The sequence below is a fragment of the Misgurnus anguillicaudatus genome, chromosome 25, assembly GCF_027580225.2.
Source record: "Misgurnus anguillicaudatus chromosome 25, ASM2758022v2, whole genome shotgun sequence".
NCBI classification, from domain to species: Eukaryota; Metazoa; Chordata; class Actinopteri; order Cypriniformes; family Cobitidae; genus Misgurnus; species Misgurnus anguillicaudatus.
The window spans coordinates 17748667-17770853 of record NC_073361.2 but is presented as its reverse complement, the minus strand read 5'-3'; the positions used below and the strand labels follow the sequence as shown (position 1 = coordinate 17770853).

Below are 22187 nucleotides of genomic sequence, written 5' to 3'. Positions count from 1 at the left end.
ATTTGTAACTGCATAACATGCACATACTACATTATATAATATACATAATTCATATACATGCATCACTATAAATATAATCCGTATTGAGCATGTAAAAGCAAATTGGTCAGATTTCCATTTTGACCAATGAACAGAAGGTATATGTAATAGCAAACATATTAAACTTGATCTTTAAAGGGGATATTTCACAAGACTTTTTTAAGATTTAAAAAATCTCTGTCCCCAGAGTACATATGTGATGTTTAAGCTCAAAATATCATAATAGATAATGTATTACACCATGATAAAATTGCCATTTTGTAGGTGTAAACAAAAATGTGCTGTTTTAGGGTGTGTCCTTTAAAATGCAAATGAGCTGATCTCTGCACTAAATGGCAGTGTCGTTGTTAGATTAAGGAGTGGTATTATCCCCTTCTGACATCACAAGGGGAGCCAAATTTCAATTAGCTATTTTTTCACATGCTTGCATTAAATGGTGTATCAAAACCAAGTTACTAGGTTGATCTTATTCAGATTTTCTAGGTTAATACAAGCTCTGAGGACCCAATTATAGCACTTAAACATGGAAAAGCCACTAAATGTAAAGTGTCTATTGCATTTGTCAGTAAAGAACTCTCGATACTTTCAGACATTTCACCCAACTTTATTTTTGAAAGAGATTTGAAGGGTTTTTCCATAAATACAAAAATAGCATATACAGTACTTCAGTTTAAATGAGATAATACATGTTAGCTATTTAAATCATGATTAAATGAAATAATATAGTGAAAGTGGAAGGACAGGGGCGTCCGTATAGGAAAATATAACTACTACACACACACATTTTTTAAAAGCACACTTACAGCACATCCTTTCATGTGGACTTTTTTATACAAAAATGATTGATCCCATTATGTTAACCTGGTATATTGACAATTGCACAGAGATGACTTCATGCGCTCACCACAACACATCAGCATTTTCACAAGGAAGTTCATTTTGGGTTTATCACACTTAACACATGCCATAACGCGCACATACGCACAGAGGATTTCTATTCCGGTTAGCAAAATTAGTTCATAAGGGCACTGTGATTTCGAATGCATCAGTGTATTACAGTTAACCTGATAAGCGATACAACACAGGAGTATGACTGCTTCACATTTACACAACAAGTCAGAACCAACAACCACACTTATCCACACTGGCTCCGGTTGATTCATGGATATCGGACGTCTACCAACAGATTAAGGCAATAACAACACATTTAAAAGTGCTTCACAGGGCAAAGTTTTTTTTCTTCTTTTTTTAATTGTCATCACATATAAACTAAGGTTAAAATAAACCTTCACTTACTTGAACCTCTCCCTTTGGGACTTTAGAGAAGAAAAAAAGACAAAGTTTGTATAACATTGTCCATAGATAGCCTATGTACAGTTCACGGAATATAAACTCCGTAACGCTGTGCTGATGCTCATTTCGTTGATCCCCAGGACTGTCGCAAATAATATTTTTTTTAAATAACTGAATTATGTGGTGTCTGTCGTATGGCTAAGCCCTGTTGTGATGCTGGCTAAAATGAGAATAAGGCATGAGTGAACTAAAAGCACCGGTTTTTACCAGCGTGGGCAGAGCAGTTATCATCTCCACCAGCAGATGGCATCAGTTATTCTTTATACTGCATATTGTGCACTTTACAAGAGAACCAACAAACATCCTTAATCCTGTATAGTTTACAGATTGCCTTGTAAAGAAAATAAGTCCAGATGGAAAAAAACAACAACAACCTGGGGAAGGGCTAAACCTGTTGCCTAGCCCTTGTTTTGAAATCAGGAAGATGTCTAACTTGACCTTCCCTCGGATTGGCTGTGGTTGTCTGCTTGCTGATTGGCTGGAGAGATGGCACTGGGTGTGTAAGGAGGTGGGGCTTCGGTGATCAAGCTAGAATCGTTGCCGTCTGGGATGGCGATGCTGAGGGATGTATCGGTTTCGTCGTTTTGCGCATACTCGCTGTATGGCGGAGGCTTTAGATCGTTTGCTGTATAAAAGAGAGAGACAAAAAAAAAATATGCGACATCTGTATCAACTTTATAGGTTACTTACAGATTAAACAAAAAGGTGACAGAATGTGACCATTTTTAACCCTCCAATGCGTTCCAGCTAACAAACCTTGAAATGACCCAACAATGCAACAATGCAAGGTCATGCTTATGAAGTTACAAAACTTGCAGGCCACTAAAAATTATCCTTCATGGCTCAATGCCCCCCCAAAAAAACATTTCAACGGAACAGGTGAGTGTTTTACCATGTACAGACTACAAAGCAAAACTGCACATACTGAAAAGGATTTTGGAAAGCGCTGAGGGTGGGAGGGGAATTTCTATTATCGCTTCACATCAAATATCAATGGTGGAAATGCTGAATGATATGGAGGATCTCACAATGACTGCTCACTGAAGGTCATATGACAAATACCACATCCTGCTTTACAGATTTTATCTTACTGTATCTATAGTCATGCTGCATCTTTCCCACAATGTCTAGTTTTCGCTGTTCTTCTAAACATGTAAAATGTTAAACACGTTCTTTACAAGAGTATTTGAAAGCGCCTTGCATGCGTTACCTCAGAAAAGAAATGGCTGCCAGAAGATCAATAAAACATGAATGAACCATAATAAACAGTTGAGTGAACTCAGATTGAGGGAAGGCTTAGATTAAGCACTTTCTATAAACACGCAGGCTTAGTTTTGCAAATAGCATAGCTGTAAGCCGATGGATCAGCAGTGCACATTTTAGATGTACAAATGACATGTGGGTGCTCAGGATAAAAGTGATGTTTCTTGGTGAATTACATTGGCATCTTTGCATTCCATAAAGAGTATTGGTTTTAGCCAATTATGCAAGGGCACCTATTATGCAAAATTCACTTTTAAGGTGTTTGGACATAAATGTGTGTTGGCATTGTGTGAACACATCCACCCTACAATCCACTCACTCCTTTTTTAATCCCCATTAAACCAAAGTCAAGGGCCCCAGACTAACTTTTTTCACTAGGAGCACAATGGCCCCCAACTGAAAATTTTAGGGGCGCAACCAGAAAATTTAGGGGCACACACCGTAAATCAACATGCTAACCAAATATTCACATTTGTACTAATTTCCACTGTATTACTAATAAATACTATGATGATAGATGCAGAAAGTACAATGTGCTGTTTCAAATTCAGTGTCACATCACAAAAAAAAGGTCAAATTTACTGTTCGCACATGTGCGACTGAATGTAAAATTCAGTGGCACACTCTTAAATTTTGGTGGCAGTCTGGAGCCCTGAAAGTAGTCTCATTAGACATGCTGTTTCGATGGTCTTGTTAATGTGATGTCACACTGATAAAGCCCCTCGCACAGCCACTGACTGACAGTCCTGTATTACCTCTCCACTGCTAAACAGATAAAAATATTGTATACGTTGTAATGCACTGCAAGTCGTTTTGAATGAAAGCATCTGCCAAATGCATAAATGTAAATTAACAATTTGTGTGCAGTAAATCTAAAGCACAGATCTCTGAATGGCAGTCTCGTCCATGTGTTAATATCAATAGCTGGCAGCTGGTGTACACGAATGTCCTTTTTGAAATGTCGGTTACGAAATTAAGAGACATTGATCATTGACTAATTTAAGATGGCTTGATGTCTGCAGGCCCACTCTCCAACTGTTGTCATGAAATTGTCCCAGTTAACCATTTACAGAGAACACAGCAGAGTAAAGGCACAAGAATCAAATTTTCAGATATATAGAAACTATGACAGAGCTTGACGTGGAAAGCCTGCATCCAGAATCTCATACTGTGACAGTACGTACTGAATTATAGGGCTGTTAAATATAACTGTTTTTCGATGCATCGCGTCGCTAATGTGAATGATTACTGCACTGATGCATAAAAACTAATAATCAATTATTAAAAAAACAATGTCTTTTTCTCTCGCTCACATCTTGCGCACACATTTCTCTCTCTCTCTCTGAGGTGAATGTGCACGTGCAGGAGGTGCATTTTATAAAGCATATTTTATATTTTTGAACTTGGACTGATGTTGAAAGTTTTTTAGGATGCAAAGAGCTCAATCGACATGTTAAAGGTAGGGAACAAGCAATGAATGTTGTTATAAAAGATGTCTTTCGTTTTGTGGCTCCTGTGCAGGTTGTCAATTCAACAGAAAAAGTTAAACTATAACGAGCCCTTTAGCCTAAATTCAGTAAAAGAAAAGAAAGAAAAAAGAAAGAAATTAACTTTAATGATGTTAAACAATTACAATTTAACCACAAGGAACAACTGTTTCCTTATGTATTTACATTTGAATAGAGCCGTATTACCACTTTCCAACATTTTTGAATATCTTTGGTTTACTTCTCTTCCGGGTGCTCAAAGGATAGTAAAGTGTCCATCAAATGCAGGAAGTAGGATGTCATCCGGGTACTTTTCGGCTACTGTTTTTTGAAAACTATGAATTTGGACATGCTACTAATATTGCGTACTATATAGTATGGAAGTAGCTGATTTCAAGTTTGCATGATGCTAAACTACATCATCATACCAAATGTTGTCTGTTACTACTATGCGTGTTACAGGTTTGGTTCTTCAATGGTTTTGTCTTGTTTATATAATCTTTCTGAGTAACAGAGGAAGTCTTCTGAAGAAATCAACTGTTACAGAAATATATCGCAAGTTGTTTTTAGAAGTGAGCATACAGTTACATAGGAGGGAGTATCAGTGGTTGGAGTGCAACAAAAGTTTAATCATTTACATGTCAGCTATGCAACGGGTAACCATTTGGAAAATTTGGAGAAGTATTTTTAGGGATGATTTACATTTTGCATTTGGCAGACAAAGTGACTTATAGTGCACTGCATTTAAACCTTTTACCAAGCGCCATGATAAGTTGAGTTACATGAAAAATTAAGTGCAGTTTATATATAGGATCAAGCAATGTTAGTATTTGATGTATACATTAAGACTAAGAAGACAATACTATACAAATCCCTATAGTCCAGAAAATGCTTGGTTGTTTCAGCCCATGGTTGAGTAAAGTATGGACAAACTCAACCGATAAATTAACCTACACCTTGGTTTTTTAGCCCAAAATTTGTTTGGGTCAAATATGGACATTTTCTAGTTTACTATAACCCAACGGTTCGGTTTGTCCATATTTTACGACAACATTGACTGAAACAACCCAGCCTTTTGTCTTCATAGCCTTTTTCATAGCACTCCATGACTACATTACAGAAAAATATATCATATTAATGGTACACTATGATTTCACCTTCTCTAAAATGCGCTCCAAGTTTTGATTAACAAATTTCTTGTCGTCCCAGTGCAGGCCATGGTGTATTTGTACAGTGAGTCAATCTTACCTCCAGACACGGCCTCATATGGTGGAGGCATGTCTAGATGAGAAAGTGATGATGATGGTGGAAGAGAGGCGGAGGGTTCGCCCACCGAGCCGTCGTCCTGAACGCCATACCAACTGGGCCAGATTGATGTCTGTGGAGCAGAAGGAGTTAAACACCCACAATCAGTCAGGAATCAGACATGTTGTATGTTTAGGTAACATACAGGAAACATTTCTCTATCCACACTATTCCTACGCTCAATGACGCTTTGCGCGAATTATGGGTGCGACTTCCGGCGCGTACTGTCACTGAACCAGAGCCGGCGATTTCCATGTTGATTACGGTCAAAATTTCATGCATGAACCAGTGTGAGGATGAAATTAAGAAGTGTCCTGATACATCAAGATATATTCAATCGTTTCATGTTGTTCCTCAGGGGTCTTCAATGCGCAAATATAAAAGCACAGAGACATGTCGTATCTCTACAGTGGGACAGTCAGTCGAGTGTTTAATACATGGAATATACAGAGACTTCTTGTTTTTAACCTTTTCAGGTGATGGTTTAAAATGTTACAACTGTCCCTGGTGTGAGTTTTTTAAAACGGCAATTTTTAAATCGACTTACCGAGTTTTTATGGCGACACATCAAGCTTCACGCGATCCGACAGCAGCAGTAACTTATGCTTCTCATTCAACACAATGCGAGTTATTTAAACAAACTATAATAAACATATTAAACTCCTATTACATATTTTCAGTATTGTTTTCATTTTATGAAAATATTATACAGTAAATAAGACATGAGCTTATGAAATTATTTGCTTAAAAAATTATTTAAAGCATAACAAAAGTAACGGTATGCTTAAACACATCACAAACTATTATAAACATTAACTAATAAGCAGTTAATGTCGTAGGCTATATATTATGTACTGTAATCTCATTTTTGTAATAATATATAGTAGCAGAATAAATAAATCAGCATATTTTTATCAGCATAATATGTTGTTTTTGAATAATTATTGTATTTATTGTTCACTGTCAGTTTCTATGAAAGGTTTTACTTGATAGATGTGTGGATACAGTTAATAGATGCACGTGCGCCACATAAACATTCAGTTCTTGTGCGTGTATTATAGTTAAAACAACTGTTTTGTAGAGATTTACTGCATTTGTATCATCTATTATGGCAACCCCTAACTGCACAATATTTGCCGGTCTTCATAATAAGCATTAAAATGCTAGACAAAATGTCAGACTCGTATCCCTCGCAATAGGACTACTATTAGCTGTAGTGGCTGACTGGAAGTTTTACCCATCTGAGCTCAAGACGGCGTCGCCCGCATTTACGTCAGGAATAGTTTGGATAAGAGAATTTTAATAATGTGGGTGTGAAAACAGATCAGGAAAGTGTTTGCGAGAGTCATACTTACATTGTGCAATCCATTGACCTGACTCTTGTCTACACACATATTTCAGTTCATTCAGAAACAGCTGCCCATTTAATACACACTGACTGATAATAATACTGATAAAGATCATCCTGAAGCATGCACATAACAAACTATTTTCATATTAATAAATATGTATCTCCATTTACAATTCAACTTAAAACCTTTGCCATAAAGATCATGAGCATGTGGCGTCTCTAATTTGTACAGTAAGTTATAGCATGTTCATCTATCTTATACTAATGATACAGTAATCTGATGCTAAACAAACCTCTTTGTTGAAAAGACTCCTCTTTAATGTAGTGCCTTTACCACATAACCTTATAAGGCTAAACAAACTACACATGATGTCCTACTATGATCTGACTGTTAACTGCATGACTGTTGTGAAATTGAGGGCATTTCCGGTGTAGAGGGCTGGAGGCTTGTGTTTCTAAAAATATATCATTGCACTTCAGAAGAAATAACAACTGCAGTAAATGTCTGACATAACATAGACATGGAAATAAGATATGGCCTATAAAAGTTAAGTTTGAAAAGCAAAGATGATGCAATAAGAATGATGTGAATGGAAATCTAAGATGTATCAGAGTTAATAGTGCTATAGATAAAACATGTTCATATATTATTATCTTTGAAGTATTGAAGTAACATGCATTTATAAACTTAAAGTATGGTCCATTTTTTATGCATTCACAAGGGTCCACATAGGCTGCGTGATGCAATTTTCGTTTTCCGAATCGCCAGATTTTTGAAACCCCACTTACATTGTATGCGTAGGTCGCATATGCGCCTACAGGACAAGTCAGTATGACATTTTGTCACAATGCGCAAGTGTCTAATGTCTGTGTACACGTACGAGACAAATAAACTATACTTTGCAAAGCTTTCGACCATGCACATATTTTCACGTGCACAAAATTTTGTCAAAATAAAAAAATGAATTTAGTGTTACGGGTTTCAACATGATCCAAAACGTTTTCTACACTTGAGTCTCCTACAGAGAAATGTTACACTCAAGGATACAATAATCTGACTGTATGAGTGAATAAGCTTTAGATAAACTGCCAAAAAACACAATAACATTCCTAAAAGGTTTTGTCAGCATTGTCACGTCCCTTAGCTGTGGGCCCCACTTTTCCTCCATCTAAACTGCTTCTCCTGGCATCTTCAAGCCTTTTCACAGGCACCGGCTAGATTTGACAAGTGCTGGGCACCAACAAGTGAAAGCATTCTCTTATACAGGAGAGCTCACACAATTATAGACCTGTGCGAATTACACACACTCGAGACCTGAGAAGCAGCCCTCAGTTTGGTTTAACAAATCCTCGATGTAGCTTTTGGAGTGATACTTTTTTGCATCATGAGAAAAAAAACCAAGGTCAAAACTGGTGTTGTGAAAAAGCAAAAGTGGAGGCGCACGAAAGCTGCTTCTGACCTTCTGAGTATGTAAATAGTACATGCAAAGTCTCTACAGGAACATGAATTTAAAGAAATTACCCTTATTCAGTCTAAAAGCCAAACATACTTCAACCTAGTTATTCCCAATCTTGCACAAGATGGTGCCAAGGGGCAGTTTTATGACATTTTATAAAAAATATCAATTCGATTTAATCAAACTTCAGAAAAATATAGCTACCAACCAAAAGCACTACATTTTATATTTCAATATGCTTTTATGTTTTGTTTAATTCGAAATCTAAGACAAGATTATTTTATATCATGAATTATTAAGTGTAAAAATTATCCAAAAAGTTTTTACATGTCCATTTACAACCCTAGGATTTGTCCTTTTAATGGAATGGTCTATTGTTATTTATTTATTATTTGGAAGGGTCATGAATAATAATGCTGAGCTCTGCGGCTCATTTCAGTAGCTCACACTAGTAAACAGACCTTTTATGTTTGAGCATGTATAAGACGAAAATACAGATTTTTGAGGAACAAATAATAATTTTAAGATAGTTAATGGATGGTTCTGAGTGGCAAGTTTGTGTTTTTTTTTTTCAGTATGGACCTGCAAAATTGTCAATAGTAGAACTTCAGCCTAAACGCTAGCATATAGCATTAATTAGCATGTAGCACTAACTCAGCAGTCACAACTTTTTAATTAATATGCAATTTAATGTAGGGGGCGTACATCTCGACTGTGACATCACAGTCAGCGTTATGTTGAGATGGCCTGTTTTCCAGCAGTCTTTTGCATGCACGAGGTTTACATAAAATGAGGAAACAAACACGTGAGGCTCACGATATGTCATTACAATGCACAGAGCTATTATTTTTCATCTATGCCTAGGTAAATACAGTTTTTTATACTATGGGACATTGTAATGGTTTTACAAAAGTTAGCTCATACAACTCAAGTGCTTTATACCCAAGTTCATAATAGATGCATAATAGATGTGTAATAAATTGATTTTAAAGCTTGAAAGCCCTGAAAACTACTTATTTTTAACATATGGAGAAGTGTGGAAGTATACTCTTTTTTTCGTATTAAACCAGTGGTGTTAAGTGGTGTGGGTCTGGAATAAATGCCAACAGTGTCTCATTGGTATTTACATACAAACATTTTCTGACACTTTAATGGTCACATATGAAAAACACCCCAATCTAGTTTTAGTTTTGTTGTTATGAATCTTAGGGATTTTTCGCTTTTAAATACCGATTACATACGCATCTAATGACTCACAGTCAAATAGCCACACCCTAAAAAAACTGAAAGCAGTTGATAAAGCTTTGACTCACATTTTGCCTTTCGCAGACCTGGTGCAGGTATGCTCTTCCTCCCACAATGACGATCTGTGTATTGCGGGGATTGCTGAGGTATGCAGCGAGCTGTCTTTGCCTCGAACGGTACCAGCAGATGTAGAAGAAGATCTTAATCATAATAAATATTATGACGACTCTGAAACAAATAAAGGAACAAGCTCATATAATCGTTGTGAAAGAAGATAATTAGGATAATTACTAAAATTACATGCCATGAAGAAAGTGAAAATATAATATCAGGAAATACATTCTAATTTATTTACTGTCATATATATTCATTAACATCAAACTGTTAAAAAAGAGCTGACAATGTTAAAAATAATGTAGCAAATATAATAGTAATCACATAAATATCCAACAAAAGACCACAACTTACATGTACCAGTACAACTCCATGTTTCTCACCAGTTGGTATTTATTATCATAATCAGCTTTCAAGCTGTGAAACTGAAATAAAACCCAAAACAGCGTTTGGCAGGATTAGCATATGTAAGTTTTATTTTATATATAGACAGTTGTGACTTGTACAAATGTAATAATCTGCGTACTGTGTACACACAACTTTTAACGCTTTTAACTTTTAAAAGAGAGTTTATGTCGCATCGAAAAATATTGTGTAATATACAGAATTTGATTATGTTCTTTAACAAAAACACAAACAAAAATCTAAAAAAATAAACTAACACGACCACTGGCTTAGAGTATTTATGTAAACAAGGCTAACTTACATAAACACGATTAGCCTTCAAATACATTCAAAGTGTCATTACGTCTAAATTTTAGACACATAATTTTAATAACACGATTGTAATTAAAATGAGCTTAACTTACCTTTTAAAGCTTATAAAAGTTATAATTCACTCCAGTTTTAGGGAACTAGCACAGCACCCGCACCTCTAACGTTACCACAAGAGAGGAAGTTGCTTTGCTAACGGGCTAGAAAAGAAATTCACCCTAGATAAATTAAAAACAGAGAGTTTGTATAATTTTACAGACGCTCGGTGTCACTAACTTCTTGTAGACTGAGTGTATCTCTTCTGTAAATAAATTGTAATATTTGAAACAATCAACGGTTTCCGAGAAAGCACTCCGTTGCTGTATGTTTTTTCCATGAGCAGGGGTTTCGCTGTAGTTCTGTTGTCTAACAAGGCGTCTGCTTAGTGGCATTATGGGAAAAACTCCCGTCAAAATAAAAGTCCCTTCTACTTTTGTTTTATTGTGGTTAATTAACCTGCCAAATGTTTATACATATTATGTATTTACATTTGTAGACATGATGCCAAGTAAAATCTGTACTGTCGTTCTGAGGTTTTGAAAGAAAAGATTTAAATATTGTTCAAAAAGTACATAAATAGTATCATAACCCCCCCTGGTGGCGTAAGAACAAACTTCTGTTATTATATGGCTTTCAGGACAATGACATTTTTTAATTTGCTTCATCTTTGGTCAAATAATTACTTTTGATTAAAGGAACCACTATGTTAATTATATGCATTTAACTACATAAACAATTAAAGCCAAAAGCCATTTAAGGTATTGAATTTAGAATACACTATTAATGATTTTGGGCAAATCCAAAGCAAAAAAAGTACACAAACCTTTTCCAAAAATGCATTTATTAACATGTATTCCAATTTATTCCTAAATGAATTGCATTCTCCAACTTTATTTCTAAACACAGATTATATAATTCAAACATGCCAAACATTTCACAAGACAAAATGTTTCAATATTAGCACCCATGTTTCTAGAACCTTAGATTTATAATTCAGTTCCTGCTAGTCAACATAGTTATGATGATCAAGTTAAATCCATGTTTGGTGTAGCGACATACAGAAAAAACTTTTTACAAATGCTAGTTTCAATGTCTGTCATTTAAATTGCCAACATGTGTGTAAAACATCATCCTTATCGGTTGTCTTCAATGACAATTGTCCTCTTGGGATAAGTGTCTATCTCTACAAAAATATACCTGAATTCATACTTTCCTGTCTCTGGATTCTGTCAAAAAAAGCAGCTTTGTAACAACATGCAAACAATTTAAGTACTTTATCTACTTTATTTTTAATTACATTTTATTTAAAATTAAATGAGATGTTGGTGTACCTCCTTTGATTCTGAATGAACAGTTCCCCGTAAGCCTGGTTCAGATCCCTCAATGTAAAATGTCAGCCTCATGTGTTTGAGTCCATTCTTTACGTACTCAAAATGACTGCAGATAATCACAATAAGTATAAAGCATATGATGTACATGTATCAGAAGTGTTTGTATTCAGGGATACTAAAAAAATTACTTGATATGTTGTCTTCTCCCACGTCCACTGGTCTTCCCAAAGCATTTAATAGGCTCACCAAAAGCTCCAATTACCTTTACATTTAACAAAGGAAACATTTTATAAACTTATTTATAGATTCAACAATAGTGTATTTCATATAGTGTTCCTTAAGCATTATTTAGCAAGGCAAGGATCATGGGTTAAATTAGTTAATAATAAAACATAATAAACCTCTGGGTGAGATCTGCACTTCTCAAAAGCTTTTCCATAGATTTTGTTTGGACTTGATGAGGAAAATAGCTCTTGAAAGACCACATACAGCAGTCCACCTGTATAGATGGATCATGGAAAACATATATTATATCATTTAAAACATTAACACATGCATAACAAATAATAAATGACTTTTTATTTGAATTATATCACTATAACTATATCAGCAATTATCTGTTTATACTATATATAAATGAAACACACTTCACTTTACCTGTAACTCCAAGTCCAATGAGCACCACAATCAAATATGTGAAATCTTTGCCAGCCTGTTTAGCTGCAAAAGAAAATCAAATAGTATAATACAAAGACTAAAATATCATATTTATTTATAATTATACACAATCTTTAAAAAGTGTTTGTATATTTTGTATATCTCTTCCACATTTTAAAATAATAGTAAACTAAAACTATGGATGTATCCATATAACGTTGTGATTAAAAAAAAAAAACAATAAATCAAACTTTTTTTAGCATCTTCAGTGTAGCCACTGCTTGCTATAAACCTAGTTTTGTTAAAACTTTTGTAGGCTTTTAAACTGTATTTACATATATTGACTGCTTTACAGTATCTACATTATTTTGCCCATTATATCCTCAAAAACATTTGAATATTTTTGTATCGTGTTTAAATAAATTAATATATGTTTATATATTAACTTCTTCCATATTACTAATTCAAACCTATGCCAAAAGGTTCAGATCAAAAGGTTTATAAGATAATAAAAATCAATCAGTCAGGTGACCCTAAACCTTTGTAGTGTATACAGAGATAAAGCATGAATGTTTAGCCTATGTAGTCTTCTTCATATCGTTCAAGCAGTATAGGAATCATGTCTTTGTATATCCCAAGTAACGTTATACAGTAATATTTAGGCATAAATGTGGTATATTTTCTTTGTAATGCATGTACCTTTCTGTGCTGCAGTAGAAGTTGGTGTATATGAAGTTTTGGAAACGGACACATTATCTGTACCCTTCTTTCCATGGTCCTTACTGCAGAATTGAGCCCCGGCATGAAGAGATCGATTGTGACACAATATCCACTGCGATCCAGGACATCGATTTGTTTGGTAAACTGAACTTTGTGTGTGTGAAGCCGCTATCTGTTGCGGCAATCTGTCAAGCACACGTTTTAATATGTGCGGCACATTATTTGTCGTCCTGCAGAATCTTAATACTAAAAAACTCATCGTCATTCACTTTAGTTTAAAATAATTAAATTAGGTAGCTAATATAAAGGTTTTGTCGTGTAACTCCTAAAACAACATGCTTTAAATATTGACTTCAAAGAGATTGTTGCAATATTTAACTCGATGCCAGCTGCGTAGTTGGCTTCACGCCTTTTTTCATCATTTTTCAAAATAAAAGTAGCGACGGTTGTGGCTAGAAAGGCTACAGCAAACGCCGAAATCTCGCAGGATGAGGGCTGTTTTAATCCTTATCATACCCACAAACCTAACTCTGAATGCCAAATTTAACGGTATTTATGCCGTGCGTGTATGCAATATAGTCAGAAAAGCTGTTTTCATTACAATCCTCCACCTAAACCTAACCCGAATCCCAACATCTCGCGAGATTGCGGCGTTTGCTGTATCCCTTCTAGCCAAAATCAGTAGCGATTGGCGTAGAAGTCTTAACTTCACGTTTCCGGAGTTATCTTCAAACTATTGCGTAAGATCCAAAAGGTACGAAGTTCAACACGCGCAACACACGCTTACTTAAACTGTAGAACACTAAACAACAACACTTTTTCGAGACAACTTTGACAAGTCTCAGGATGCCAGCACAAATTATCAGCGGGAAAAACATCTCAGCTCAGCTCAGAGAGAGGCTGAAGAAGGAGGTGGAAGACATGAGGAGCATGCACCCCAACTTCAAACCAGGCCTTGTGGTGTTACAGGTGGGAGACAGAGATGACTCAAACTTATACATAAGTATGAAACTAAAAGCTGCTGCTGAGATTGGAATCAATGCTGTACATGTCAAGCTTCCACAGAGCGCTACTGAACATGAGGTTATATGCAGTGTTAATGAAATCAATGAGAATTCCAGTGTTCATGGGCTCATAGTGCAGCTGCCCCTTGACTCCATCCACACTATCAATACAGAGAAGATTATCAACACTGTGGCTCCAGAGAAAGATGTGGATGGCTTGACGAGTATAAATGCAGGAAAACTGGCTCGTGGAGACCTTGGAGACTGCTTCATTCCATGTACGCCCAATGGATGTATGGAGCTCATCAAACAAACAGGTGTGTCTTTGGTGGGAAAAAGGGCTGTGGTGATCGGCCGCAGTAAGATTGTGGGTGCGCCAATGCATGATCTTCTCCTGTGGAATCACGCTACTGTAACAACATGTCATTCAAAGACTGCAGACCTGCCCTCAGAGGTGGGAAAGGCAGACATCCTGGTGGCTGGGATTGGAAAACCGGAGATGATTAGGGGAGAGTGGCTGAAGAAGGGAGCTGTGGTTATCGACTGTGGTATTAACACCATCCCAGACAGCAGTAGACCCAGTGGGAAGAAAATCGTTGGAGATGTTCACTATGACTCCGCCAAAGATCATGCTGCATTCATCACACCTGTACCTGGAGGAGTCGGCCCAATGACCGTGGCGATGCTTATGCAGAATACAATTTTAAGTGCCAAAAAATTCCTACAAGTAAAAGAACCTGGAAAATGGAATATAAATTACACTAAACTCAGCCTGCAACGTCCTGTTCCGAGTGATATTGTTATATCTCGCTCCTGTGTAGCGAAACCCATTGAGCTGCTTAGTAAGGAAATTGGTCTTTTCCCAGACGAGGTCGAGCTTTTTGGTAAAACCAAGGCCAAGGTCCTCCTGAAAACAATTGATCGGCTTCAGGCACAACCAGATGGGAAATATGTGGTTGTAACTGGAATTACACCGACTCCTCTAGGTGAAGGAAAGAGCACAACTACAATAGGCTTGGTTCAGGCACTCGGGGCTCATCTCAAACATAATGCATTTGCATGTGTACGGCAACCATCCCAAGGCCCGACGTTTGGCATCAAAGGTGGCGCTGCTGGAGGGGGCTACTCTCAAGTTGTTCCTATGGAAGAGTTTAATCTTCATTTGACGGGTGACATTCATGCCATTACTGCAGCCAATAACTTGGTAGCCGCTGCGATTGATGCTCGTATCTTCCATGAAGCAACTCAGTCTGATAAAGCTCTTTTTAACCGCTTGGTACCACTGAACGAAGGTCACAGAAAGTTTTCTCCAGTTCAGATCAACAGACTTAAAAAACTGGGTGTAGAGAAAAATGATCCCAGTGCATTAACAGACGAAGAGATAACAAGCTTTGTCAGGCTGGACATTGACCCTGAGTCTATCACATGGCAGCGAGTGCTGGACACAAATGATCGTTTCCTAAGGAAAATCACAATCGGTCAGTCTTCAACTGAGAAGGGCTATGCCAGATCTGCTCAGTTTGACATCACCGTGGCCAGCGAGATTATGGCAGTTTTAGCTCTCACCACCAGTCTCGAGGATATGCGACAGAGGCTTGCGAAAATGGTGGTGGCGACCAGCCGCAGTGGCCAGCCTGTCACCACAGAGGATTTGGGAGTGTGTGGAGCTCTGACTGTGCTCATGCGAGATGCCATCAAACCCAATCTCATGCAGACATTGGAGGGAAACCCAGTGTTTGTTCATGCAGGGCCTTTTGCAAACATCGCACATGGAAACTCGTCGATTCTGGCTGATAAAATCGCTTTGAAACTAGTTGGGCCTCAGGGATTTGTGGTCACTGAAGCAGGTTTTGGAGCGGATATTGGGATGGAGAAATTTTTTAACATCAAGTGTCGTTATTCTGGGCTCAAGCCTCACGTTGTGGTTTTGGTGGCTACGGTTCGAGCACTGAAGATGCATGGAGGTGGACCGAAGGTCACGGCTGGCATGCCTTTGCCCAAAGAATATATCGAGGAGAATCTCACACTGCTGGAAGCCGGTTGTGCTAACATGAAGAAACAAGTGGAAAATGCCCAGCTTTTTGGAGTGCCCGTAGTTGTAGCCGTCAATGCTTTTAAGACTGACACGGATTCTGAACTAGATCTGGTTTGTAAACTGGCAAAAGAAGCAGGGGCATTTGATGCTGTACGTTGCACTCACTGGGCTGATGGGGGCGCTGGTGCTGCAGATCTTGCCAGAGCAGTGGAAAAAGCTGCAGATTCACCCAGCTGCTTTAAGTTGCTGTATGATACTAAGCTACCCATTGAAGATAAAATCAGAATTATAGCGCAGAAGATCTATGGTGCTGATGACATCGAACTCTTACCAGAGGCCCAAAAGAAGGTGGACCTGTACAACAAACAGGGTTTTGGAGATTTACCTATCTGCATGGCAAAAACTCACCTGTCTCTTTCTCATGATGCTGAAAGGAAAGGCGTCCCAACTGGATTTGTTCTTCCCATCCGTGACATTCGTGCCAGTGTAGGGGCAGGCTTTCTCTACCCATTGGTTGGCACAATGCCAACTATTCCAGGCCTTCCCACTCGCCCATGTTTCTATGACATTGATCTTGACCCTGAGAGTGGAAATGTTGTTGGACTGTTCTAAGATTCATTCACACATGATTACTTGCAGTGGATTAAATGCGTTCATTTCCTCATAGAGCAAAGATTATAGTTATAGTTAATGTTCAACCATGTTGTTATAATTTCTGTTTCAGTTAATCGAATTGCCACTCAATTTTGAATACATGTTGTTACTAAATGGAAGCAAAAAATAAACGGTCTCATGGACAAAATCAAATGTAATTTCTAACAAAAAAAGATTGTCTTTCATTTTTGATATCAAGATTAATGTAACTGTAACACAAAAATTTCTGTGAGGTATTTGTTAATAAAACAAAAAAGCACATTAGTGTGTACATGAAACATACTTTTCAGTGTACATATTTTTTCTTATATTGTCAAACAAACACAAAGCCTGTTTTGGCCATGAGTAAAACTCTTCAAGCTGCAAAATTCTGTATTTACCACGTCCTTATTCTTTGCTTTGTTGGTTTTATCATTATTATTTTACATACAAATCAACTATAAATACTGCATGTTTTAGTAATACATAAGAAAATTCAGGATAGAACAACAAAATAAGTAGGTTTCACTTTATTTAAAACAATCTTTTCAGCATCAGTCAAATGTGTTTTTTTAACTAAATACATTTTGTCAAATAATAGGTTTCTCAAATTTCAAGTGGCAAGGAAATATTCATACATGGTGTGTTTCACCGTTTTCTCATTAGTAAGTAACTTTATATCATTTTTTTATTATTTTGGTGTATGCATAGACAAAACCAACTGAAGTCATTTTTTTCTTTGCGATTATGCCTTGTGATTAAACTTCAGTCTAACCTGACAAATCACAGGATTAGAGAACTAATCACATTAAAATATCTCCGATACTGGGAGAGACTACACCTCTCTATCAGTTGGTTCAAAAAAGTTTTTGAATATTTTAAACTTGTTCAACTATGCTCTTCACAAAGTTCAAATTTTATGCACCTACTTAAGACATTACAATTTGTATTGAAAAATAATCTGAGCATAACAATATACCCACTGAGGTTGAATCAGAGGAAACAAAGACATGTCTGATTCAAAATCCACTGAATGAAAAATGTACATCAGTTTGTATATTCGGGTTCAGTCCGGTGTCTGAAAATGGAATTAGTCCACACGAGCTTCACAGTTTCAGCTACATATAAAATACAAGTCGCCAAGATATTTCACCATTATTCACTAAAGATTGACAAAAAGCAAACTTGACCACAATGCTGCACCATTTCAAATCAAGTTTCCTCAAATGCTTTGAGGCGGTTTCCATTAGATGTGTCCATAAGCTGTCAATCTTAGGTGAGGTTTAAGGTTTGATGTAAAAGCCTGGAAAAAAATGAACACATTATCAGGTAAACTTCAAAATAAATACAGATTCCATCTTAGTATCCCATGTGTTGGTATTTAAGAAAAAAATACTATAGATAAACAAAAATAATATATCAACACTGACAGCACCCAGAACACAACAAATCTGGGTTTTATATAAATAGCATTTCAATTCATTTTTATGCATTAACTCAAATGATACTTTTTTTAAATACTTAACTTCAGAACTCATAAAGTTGGAAATAGCTTTTGTGTCTTTAACTGAGATAGCTAATTAAAACCTTTTCAAGCTAAAAATTCTCATAGAATGCAAAAATGTATTTATTTAAGTTTTTTAAAATACCTTTAAAACAAATTTAAACAGAAGTGTTGTGAAAGTAAACATACAGATGAAGAAAAAGACTTTTATTTTGGAAACATTGTCATTACTGTTTACAATAATAAATGTCTGGCTTCAATAATCAAGGACCATTAGCTCTGCTGAGCACCTTCTTTAATGAATTTGTGATATTTAATTATTAAGCTTTATCAGTGATAGTATAAGCTCCAAAATACTGCAGTATTTATTGTGCATGTATCAATTTTATTAATTTACTTTAGGGACAAAAGCATGGAAATTAATATGTAAATTACTATAATATAATTAATATGAATAATTATTTTTTAAGTAGTTTTTATTATCATAATTTTATCAAATAAAGCGTAACATTATAATTTCCAACATTAATCTTTTACTTTATCACACTTGCTCTTGCCCTCTATTGAACGCCTTACATCTGGCTATAGTCACATCCTTTCCTTTGTGATTACAAAACCAAAGCTTTTGGCAATATTTTATGTGTAGCACTAACATTATAAATCTACATGAATTGTTTGTGATAGTTGCAGATTAATAACATGATTGTGCAATGAAAGCATAAAAAGTAAACTTAACAACATTCATAATTATTAATGTCATTTTAATTTATATTAATTGTTGGCATTTGAGATATTGAACAAGTGATCTACAAAATATTCAACACTGTTTACATACAAAGTTTGTGGGCTACTAAAATGTAGCAAATGCAAACTTAATCCATAATTTTTTCTAAATAACAACAATGAAAGTTGCAAAAAGGTATTTATGCAATGCAAATATCCCATATTTTTTTATTTAATCATCGAGAGTATGTTATAAATTTTATAACTTTAACATGCAGTTGGTTAGTATTGAAATAAAATATTTAGGGGAGGAGGGGCTAAATCTCATTCCATTTGTAATAATATTTATCCTTAAACCTACAATAAATTCATCTTGGATTTTCTGTACATACATGTACAGTTGCTCACTTTAAAATTATAAGTAAACATGCATATTCTTAAAGTCTCCTCAGACATAAAATATAAAAAGAAATAGTAAATTCACAAATGTGCAATGTCTTGAGTGAAAGAATCATTATAAAAAATAAAATAAAATAAATAAATACCACTTTAAGCGGCAAAATATGAATGCATGCACTTGAACAATAAGTATTGAAAGTATAAATTCACATTTAGTCGTTTATGTAAATTAAAATAAGCAAATCAATATTTTCACAAACCTTCATGTTATGTTCTGCAATCCTAAATAAGTAATCATAAAAAAATGCAATACGCTTAAATTAGGTTTATGTTTTTGAAGCAATTTCATCACAGTTACTTCCACTGTTACTGTATCCAAGTCCATCAGTAGGTTGTTTTGACAAATTTGTCGTTAAAAATGTCCATATTTTATCATGCTGGTGTTAATCTCCGGTCCGCATTTTCATATCTCATTGAAGCTCGTTCGTACTGATCCAGGATTGCACTATTTTCAAGAAGTCTACATGATGGAGACAATGCATGATGAAAGATGAGAAAAAAAACACAGCACTGCACATTAAACAGTATGATACAACACAATAACACATACACACACAATTTGCTGTGCACAAGCATAACAAAGCCAGTATATCACCATTTAAGACAAAATACATGACCTGCAAAAGTATTGAAATAAGTATATGTACATCAAAATATATACATTGTCAGAAAAATAGTACAAAAAAAAGGTACAAAACTGTACCTTTTCTTTTACTTGGGGTTGTATCCTCAAAGGTCAATTTTTGTACCTTTATGGGTATACAACACATTGAAATCTTGTACCTTTTGGGGTACAATATTATACACTAAGGACCTATTGTGTACCTTAAGGAACAATTTTGTACCAGTTAAACTTTAGGGGTACAAAACGATTAAATGTACCTTTAAAGGTACACAATAGATCCTTAAAGTACAGTATACCCCAAAAGGCACAGCATTTTGATTAGTATACTTGTAAAGGTACAAAAAGTCGAGCCTTAGGGTACCACCCCAGCCACCGAAAAGGTACAGTTTTGTACCTTTTTTCTGACAGTGTATAGTTGAAATGCATTTACTGTATGTAACCTTGAAAAAGTGTTTTAGAAAAAAAAAAATCTTCCTAATGTAAACATTTCAAAGAAAAAAAGACACTTTTACAACACAGTCAGTTACAAAGCAATTTCCATTCAGTGGCATGACAAATGTACACAACCTTAACAATAATTTTGGGGCAATGGTCTTCACAGAGATGCCATAGAAGAACCATTTATTGGTTCACCAAAGAACCTTTTAGTCAAAGTTTTTTTTTAAATAACCATTTCTGTCTTACCCATAAAACGTTCTTTAGATGTTCAAGGTTCTTTAAGGAACCATACAGCCAAAAATGGTTCCTCTATATGGCATAGTTTAGCACATGTAGCCTATTTGAGTCTATAAAACAAATACTGTATACAGGCATTACAACAAGACAGTGTGTTGTGGTTCAGCTGCCCCAGTGGAGACTGCTTTTTAACATCTTGTGAACAGTTTAAGTAAAAATATCTATATGCTAAGCAAGCACTGACATTGATTTCATGCATAATTAAAAAGAAAATGTATTATAAAATATACTGAAAAGCAAAAATGACAAGAAACAAATAGGACTTGACTAATAAGCAGCAATGGTCACATTTTTTCATGATGACCATCTCAATGGCAATGAATGAATAGAAAATAAATACCGTAGTACAAGAACGAAACTTTGTGACACTTGACTCACAGTTATAACACAACATGTAAAGAAATACAATAAGTTCTTACCTTCAGATTGTCTGTTACACCCTAGTTGTGTTGTACTCAGATTCATGTTTGTTAAGAGACCCAATGAGGCAGAACCTGGAATGTCATTGCTTGTATGTTTAATATCATGAGACTCATTATATTATGAATTACAATGCAATTTGTGTTTTGGTTCTTGAGCTAAACTTTTACTGGAGGAGAGCAATAAAACCTGCAAACAATGTGCATTTATGTAGGTTTTTCCTCTTTAAAGGATTAGTCCATTTTCTTTAAAAAATCCAGATATGTTGATATGTCATCCAAACTGTTGATGTCTTTCTTTGTTCAGTCAAGAAGAAATTATGTTTTTTTGAGGAAAACATTCCCGGATTTTTCTCATTTTAATGGACTTTAATGGACCCCAACACTTAACAGTTTTAATGCAGTTTAAAATTGCAGTTTTAAAGGACCCTAAGCGATCTCAAACAAGGCAGAAGGGTCTTATCTAGCGAAACAATAGTCACTTTTGGCAAGAAAAATAAAAAACATGCACTTTTAAACCACAACTTCTTGTCTTCCTCCAGTCCTTTGATACGCCAGCGGGACCTCACGTAATTTGTCATCAGGTCAAGAGGTCACGGAAGACGTATCGAAACTACGCCCCATTACAAGTGTGGAGAAAGAGGACCATTCCAACGTTGTTGTATGTGGAATGATACTAATTAATAGCTGTGTCCCAATTCAAAGGCTGCGACCTTCTAAGGATGTATTTTAAGACCTATTTTGTCACAGCAGCGCGACTTGAGGCTAGTAAGGCTGTCCCAATTCAAAGGATGCTTAGAATGAAGCCTCAAAATGCGTCCTTATTTCTCTGCGCTGTTAAGAATAGAACGAATGGCCGAGGATATCCCAAGATTCATGGCGCGACTGCAACGGCTGCATATAACGGCTGTATATTCTAAAATAAACAATTAAAACCTTTATTAAATAAAGTGTGCATTTATCAGAAAAAAATGT

The 22187-nt window shown here is 35.8% G+C and overlaps 4 protein-coding genes across 7 annotated transcripts in view; 1 reads left to right on the top strand and 3 right to left on the bottom strand.

The window, feature by feature from the left end:
- Positions 1–622: 622 nt before the first annotated feature.
- Positions 623–10767, bottom strand: LOC141362049 (uncharacterized). Of its 2 annotated transcripts, XM_073863766.1 has the most exons (6): positions 10605–10762; positions 10424–10528; positions 9969–10039; positions 9569–9728; positions 5391–5520; positions 623–2017 (listed from the first exon to the last, which is right to left on the bottom strand). In XM_073863766.1, exons 3-6 carry the CDS (start codon positions 9986–9988, stop codon positions 1821–1823), a joined length of 507 nt encoding a protein of 168 aa, XP_073719867.1. In that variant the 5' UTR covers positions 9989–10039; positions 10424–10528; positions 10605–10762; the 3' UTR covers positions 623–1820. The 2 variants fall into 2 exon arrangements, with proteins under 2 accessions (XP_073719867.1, XP_073719866.1); XM_073863765.1 differs by having other exon boundaries at positions 10424–10767.
- Positions 10768–11435: 668 nt separating this feature from the next.
- timm21 (translocase of inner mitochondrial membrane 21) lies at positions 11436–13504 on the bottom strand. Its single transcript, XM_055183046.2, has 6 exons — positions 13055–13504; positions 12356–12418; positions 12100–12197; positions 11887–11960; positions 11699–11804; positions 11436–11593 (listed from the first exon to the last, which is right to left on the bottom strand). Exons 1-6 carry the CDS (start codon positions 13338–13340, stop codon positions 11501–11503), a joined length of 720 nt encoding a protein of 239 aa, XP_055039021.1. The 5' UTR covers positions 13341–13504; the 3' UTR covers positions 11436–11500.
- Positions 13505–13788: 284 nt separating this feature from the next.
- mthfd1b (methylenetetrahydrofolate dehydrogenase (NADP+ dependent) 1b) lies at positions 13789–17050 on the top strand. The gene has a single exon (XM_055183042.2). The coding sequence runs from the start codon at positions 13922–13924 to the stop codon at positions 16724–16726; it is 2805 nt and encodes a 934-aa protein (XP_055039017.2). The 5' UTR covers positions 13789–13921; the 3' UTR covers positions 16727–17050.
- A 212-nt stretch (positions 17051–17262) lies between these two features.
- neto1l (neuropilin (NRP) and tolloid (TLL)-like 1, like) overlaps positions 17263–22187 on the bottom strand; it is a 118254-nt gene continuing 113329 nt past the window's right edge. The window contains exons 10-11 of one of the 3 annotated variants that reach the window (XM_055183043.2): positions 21213–21287; positions 17263–18050 (exon numbers count right to left, since the gene is read on the bottom strand). In XM_055183043.2, the coding sequence (XP_055039018.1) occupies positions 21227–21287 (61 nt within the window). In that variant the 3' untranslated portion in view covers positions 17263–18050; positions 21213–21226. Of the gene's footprint in view, positions 18051–18705; positions 19894–21212; positions 21288–22187 lie in introns of those variants that run through there. The other 2 variants (XM_055183044.2, XM_055183045.2) reach the window with 2 other exon arrangements.